This window comes from Triticum urartu, chromosome 2 (assembly GCF_003073215.2).
Source record: "Triticum urartu cultivar G1812 chromosome 2, Tu2.1, whole genome shotgun sequence".
Classification (NCBI taxonomy): domain Eukaryota; kingdom Viridiplantae; phylum Streptophyta; class Magnoliopsida; order Poales; family Poaceae; genus Triticum; species Triticum urartu.
Window position 1 is genome coordinate 1,281,251 of NC_053023.1, and position 6,313 is coordinate 1,287,563.

The 6,313-nt window shown below is 46.2% G+C and overlaps 1 protein-coding gene across 3 annotated transcripts in view; it reads right to left on the reverse strand.

The window, feature by feature from the left end:
• Positions 1-4,930, reverse strand: part of LOC125534925 — a 61,094-nt gene extending 56,164 nt beyond the window's left edge. The window contains exons 1-3 of one of the 3 annotated variants that reach the window (XM_048697971.1): positions 4,794-4,930; positions 4,508-4,644; positions 1,005-4,000 (exon numbers count right to left, since the gene is read on the reverse strand). In XM_048697971.1, the coding sequence (XP_048553928.1) occupies positions 1,025-4,000; positions 4,508-4,519 (2,988 nt within the window). In that variant the 5' untranslated portion in view covers positions 4,520-4,644; positions 4,794-4,930 and the 3' untranslated portion in view covers positions 1,005-1,024. Of the gene's footprint in view, positions 1-1,004; positions 4,001-4,507; positions 4,649-4,793 lie in introns of those variants that run through there. The other 2 variants (XM_048697970.1, XR_007294558.1) reach the window with 2 other exon arrangements.
• Positions 4,931-6,313: the final 1,383 nt, after the last annotated feature.

The window sequence follows — 6,313 nt, forward strand, 5'->3', positions numbered from 1 at the left end:
TCTCACTTGTACAAACCAAGTTTACTGTTCCTGCAGTTCTCTATTTCAAAAATAAATAACAGTGTATTTTTTACCAAATTGGCCAGCTGCTGGTCTGGTTGTGACATGATGACGGAAATAATCATCAACGGCGTGTATTTATGGAACATGATGACAGAAACAGAATGAGAGGAGAGCAAAATATATGTTCCCGAAACTGCTAGTGTTGGTGCTGTCCAGGAAGCAGAGCCAAAATGAACGTAAATTCACAACTTCAATCCTTTGCTTGAGACTGAGAGGCAACATATATAATGCAATACAATATTGGGTCCCTGCTCTGATAACTACAATAGCGGTGAACTCACTATCTAGTTGTCGTAGGGAGACCTTTTCTGCGCAGGAAACCACAATAGCTACACGGCCAAGAAACGAATAATCCACTTGCCGGATACCTGACATGTTTTCTTTGTTGAGAGGATACTACGTACAATGCGAATGGCCAAGGCTTTTAGAAGCAAAACTACTTAGGATCTGCTACACTCCTACCATGCATGGCTATGAAAATGCATGTCATCAGTTCTTGGTTGCAGCTATGAGACTTGGCAACTAAAACCTCCCAATGCGTACTCCAGCAAAGCACATGCATGGTGCTGAACGATGAAACCAAATAAACAAATTCTTGGTTGATTACATCAAGAAAAACACACTCAATCACACGCGAATTAGATTTGTTGTTTCACAGTCTGTCTTTGGCAAGCAGCACTCTCATCACACCAACCAATGGGGTTGTGTGACCGTGGTGGACACACCACACCCACAACAACTTCTTACTACAAGAAAAAAAAAACATAACCACAAACCAACCGGTTCACACACAGATGTTACATCGCATCATTCCTCATCGGAAAATAAATAAGCAGAGGCGCGCGCGCAAGAGTCTCTATTGTGTGAGTACCATCCATATATTATGATAGAGGCATGAAACAATATCGAAAATAAGAGAGAACGGGATTGTGTGTGTGTACCTGAATGGTGTCTGGTCGGCTCACCATAGAACCGAGACTCTAGGCAAGCGCTCCTTGTAGTACGCCGAGTGACGTGCCTCGAAGAGGGAAGGGTCATGGCCAGCCTCCAGCCCGTCCCACTCCAACTTCTCCCACCAGTCCTTCTCGCAGTCCACAACTGGACGGCTGTTTGGGCTGACGGCCGGGAGCCGCCTCAAACCCCAGCATCCCCTGACCCTGATGGTCTCAAGCTTGGGAGCAAACATCTTGGCTTCACATATATGTTGCAGCTTGAAGAGCTGATGCAGGTAGATATGCTTCAAGTTTGGCAGTTCCAGTACGCCTTTATGGTATCTAGCTATTCTTTTCAGAATCTCTGGCTCCACGGGGAACACCTGCCTTAGATCACCACAGAAGGTGATGTGGAGGGTCTCCAGGCTACTCAAGATGTATAACCTGGACCACTGGAGGACAAATGTGAGCCTCGGGCAAGAGAATAGGTGCATGCTCTTTAGTTTTGCAAAGGAAGCATCATCTTCAAAATCCCACGCCATTTGTTTGCTCCAAATGCAATGGGCCATCGGGAGATCAGCTGCCCAAAAGTTTACTAGTTCTTTAAATTCGTAGTATCCACAGACAATATTGAAGACCGTATGCATCTTTGGGCATCTCACCACGTGACAAGATTTCAGATGACTCCATGTAAGTACATTACTTTCTATGGACATCATATGTTCAGGGATGACAGTGGTGATGGAAGAATTGTCATGCACATGCAGCGACTCAACATTGTTCATCACAAAGATGATTGCCTTGATTGCTTCTTCACTCTCCACGTTAGCATTGCTAATTCCCTTACCAATCGCAACATGGCAGCCTGACGGCTGAAACTGCATTCCATTGTTGTAGTCGTGATCAACAATTATGTTGCCAACAGAGACATCCATGTAGGTGCTGCAAGTATTGGAGGATAATGACTTTGGTTGAGAAGGACCTATTATTTGCCCACTATTACCGGGGACCATCTTCTCCTTCATGTAGCTTTGTCCTTTAACATTGGCGTTACAAGGGACACAAAGATTTAGATGGAACCTATTGCTCTTCCAACAGAATCGAGCACTGCTCTGTAATACCAAGGACTGAGAAAACCTTATGTCCATCATAGTAACATACACATCATGCAGTTTTGTTTGAACGGGACAGACTGAGGAATCAATATGCAGCACTCTCAGTGTTGGCAGACCCTCTTTTGGCCATAGAATAGCACGAAGTTGCTCACATCCCAATAGCATGACTCGTTGGAGACACGGGACCTGCACCACCTGAGTTGTGAGGTCAAGTGTCTTAACTCTTGTGGCTGAGAGGTCCAACTCCTCAAGGCTTGGAAGTGATCCCCTCAGTGTGAATTCAGACAATCTTGCACAACCAGCCAAGGAGATGCGGCTTATTTTGGCTTCCTTGAAATCATCTTTTCTTGGTCTTGCATCTAAGCTGAATGATTCAAGTGATGGAGGGAGTCCTTCAACATGCTCCAAACCAACACAACCATCTAGAACCAGTGTCTTGAGGCTAGTTGCACCTGACAAGCTGGGCAAGCCTGTCTCCAAAGAGCAGCATGTAGGGTCAATAACTCGAAGCTTGTGAAGATTTTGTGGTTGTCCCAATGCAGAAATGATGTGCCAAAACCTTCCATTCTTTATATGTACTTCCCTAATGTTTGCAGCCATCTGCTTTATTATCTCTGGTGATGAAGGCAGATGCCAGTCTGTATTGTGTATGTCTATCACCCATAGGCTCTTCAAAAAATCCATATCTTGCTCCTCATCTTCTTCTGCTCGCTGGTCCTTGCAGCCATCTAATCCAAGGAATCTCAAGTTGTGGCAAAGACGAAAAGGAGGAGAGGAAAAACTGAAGATGCAATGGCATAATTTGAGCACATGAAGATTCTCTGATTGATGAAACATGTCATTAGGTAAGGATCTTAATAAAGAAGCAGAATCACTTGCAAAGAAAAATGATGTTGACTCTGGAGGCACAACAGAGTTGTCCTTGGCCAATATCCACCGTTTAGGAGGAGTCTTCAGTTTACTACCAAAAGAGGGCAGTGCATTAGATCTGCCCTTGGATAATATCCATCGTTTCAGAGGAGTCTCCAGTTTATGGCCAAAAGAGGGCAACGATGAATAATCCCCTATATTTATGTTTTGATGCATAGCAGCTGCAACCTCCCATGCTTCATCACCCTGACCTCCTTGTATAATCCCATCACATACCCAATAGTTAGAAGCATGTGTGGCCCAGTCATAGTCCATGATATTGCCTCCTTGAGAATTTAATGACAAGAGATACAAGCAACACTCAGTAGCTGCTACACCAAGCTTATCTGCGCACCCAGCAATTTCTCCAGCCTCATTTTGCAGCAAATAATTCCACCCTTGAGTACTGTACTCATCATAGAGAAAAAGATGTGAATTATCGACCTTTCCGCTAATTTCTGAGTCAAGACGAAGCCTTCCTCTAAATGTCCACAATACTTTACTACGAAGAGCAGACCATTGATCCCAAGTTTGGGGAATGCCCAGATCATTCAGTTCAATTGTCTTGTCACTCCCATTGTGAAAGACCACTAAACACATGTGCTCTTTTAGGGCCCAATTAATCTCTGCCCCAACCAATCGTATCTCAGCTCTGGAGGCTTCATCAATCCCTTTGAAATCATCTTCTTCATCTTGCCTATCAATAAGATCAATTATCCGATGAGGAAGCTTCAGTTCTTGTGCAATTGTCCTCTGGAGCTCTCTTCGGCTTTTCCACATCGAGCAATCGACGTGAATGATCTTGTTGAGTTTCTTGAGCAGAGATTGCGGAGGGTCTTCAACTATAGCTCTAAGCACCGCCGAAGCAGCCAGCCCATTCCATCCATCAAAATAGATGGCCTTGTGTGCAGCATTGCTCGTATCCTCCAAATAGGGGATTATCTCTTGCACGGCTTCTTTGATAGTATTCGGAAAAATCCTCTGCATTAGTTTATAACAGTTAGTTGATTAGCAGTAGAAACATGTATACGAAAAAGGCCTTGTGTTATTATTCGGATGGACATTAGTAATTAACTAAACTGCATGCGTGGGGCCAGTGTTAGTCGGACAGAGCAGCAGTGATGTTTTGATTTGGTGGTCAGTGTTAGAAGGAAAGGATGGGCACTGGTCCGTCCCCTTCTAACTAGGCTCCTAGCTCCAGTAATAATATTAAGCCTGAAATTTTACAGGGTTAATTGATTTCAGCAAGAATCGCATCCTCTATCTCTCTGTGTCTCTGTGTGTGTGTGTGTGTATGTGTGTGTGTGTGTGTGTGTGTGTGATGTTGCCATCTTGGTTGATCCATGGAGCTAATGAACACGTAATTAATTCTTGAATGTAATAATAGAAGAAAGTAACAATTTTTACTCAAGAATCAACTAAGACAAGAATCTCTGACATATATAACATACCACCAGAAGAATTGCGTGTAGGCAAACAAATTAATACCTTTCGAGGCATGACGACTAGTATTTCAATGGAGGCCCAGCAAACCAGAAATCTAACCCATCGATCGATCTGCACCTCCGGATGGCACCTAGTAGTTACTTATACCAGAAGAGCGCAAGAGACAGTTATGTCCGTGCCTGCCTGAAGAAACATTGTTAGTAGATGCATAACTAAAATAATTGTTCTTTTGGAAAGAAGAGAAACATCAAGCAATTAAGATGAGAAAAATAATATATCTAACAGAAGAATCATGCATATTAGTGGTTTTGATTGATAGTAGCTTAACCTTGTGTGCAGATCTATGATATGATGAGGTTGCAGGGGTTGAAGGACTTGCTGGTATGCAGTGCAGTGCAGGGGTTGCTTTAGTTTTAGCCAAGGCATCTGTAGCTGGCTGCTTCTTTGCTTGAGGCTGGAGCTACTTGAAGAATAAAGATTTTACTGTCAGATTCTTCCTCCTTTTCTTTTTCTTTTTCTTCTCCTTTGAATGTAAAGCAGGGGCCAAGTCCTTGGACTGGAGTCCAAGCAGTATCGAAAGGTGTGCGGGACGGACTACTCAGAGAATTTATTTTCTTCTCTTTTTCATGAAAAAACTTAAATAAAAATAATACTGCCAGAAACAGCCCTAGAGGAAGTATTGTATATCCAATAAACAATTTGCATACGTAATCCCAGTTTCAGACTTTTATGCTGAAAACATAGGTGATGCAGTGCAAATATTCCAAGAATGCAAGCACCATTAATTGTTAGATCAACATAAATATGCGTGCATTAACTGGTTGGAAACAACACAGCAGACTATGCTACTGAATTCCCACAAAAACCGGGATAAAACATTGACATAATGCATCAGTACCATGAATATTGGTCATGCTACTGTCGGTCGATTGATTTGCGAAAGAGAACCAAGTTTCTTAGGCCAATAATAACATCAATCGATAGGAACTATGATACTGAATTCTAAGTATGCAAGCTGTTGGGACGTGCATTGAACACTTTGAGATCGCTCCTCCCCCCGCCCTCACGTCGTCCTCCCGAGGGCGACTCGGGGGCGACTAGGGTTTCCCCCGCGCCGCCACCCCCTCAATCCCAGCCCCTCAACGCCGCCACCTGAGGGGATCGACGGGCAAGCCTGGTGGGTCGTCGATGAAGGTGGCGGTGAGGTGATGCGTTGCTTCGTGCCCCGCGAAGGACCTGGAAGCCGGGGCAGCGGCCCCGGACGATGAGGCGGCGCTGCCTCCGCGACTGGCGGCACGCGCAGGAAGTGGTGGCCGGCATCCTCGGCTGCCCGGGCAGCGAGGATACAGCGGGTGGTCGCGGTGCGGATTCCCTCTACCCCAGATCTCAAGGTCAGGCGCCCTCCTCCCCTGCTCTCTCCTCCACTCCGGTCGTGCCCTTCTGCGACTCTGGTCGCCAGATCCGGTGCTGGCGGGGTGCGGGTGCTCAGGTTCGAGCCCTGGGGAAACCCTTGGCCGGTCCTTCGGCCATGACGGCGACGGCGCGTGTGCGCGTTGTGTTCTCCCCTGGAGGCGCCGTTGAGGGCTCTCCTCTTCACCCCCGTCCCAGACCCCGGGTGAAAACCCAAAACCCGTCTCGGGTTGGCTGGCGGTGGCGCCTAGCGCGTCGCGTTCTCGTTGGAGGCGTCGCCTGGGGTGTCTGGTTCTTCGGGAGAGGGACGATGTGGTTGGTGAGCGTCCGTCGGCTGCGAGGCCAAGTTTGCGTCTTTCTGTGGAGGGTGCTTGTTCCCGCAAGAGTCCTTCTTGCGGCCATTGGAACGGGACCTGGTGCTCCCCTGCTCTGCCTCTT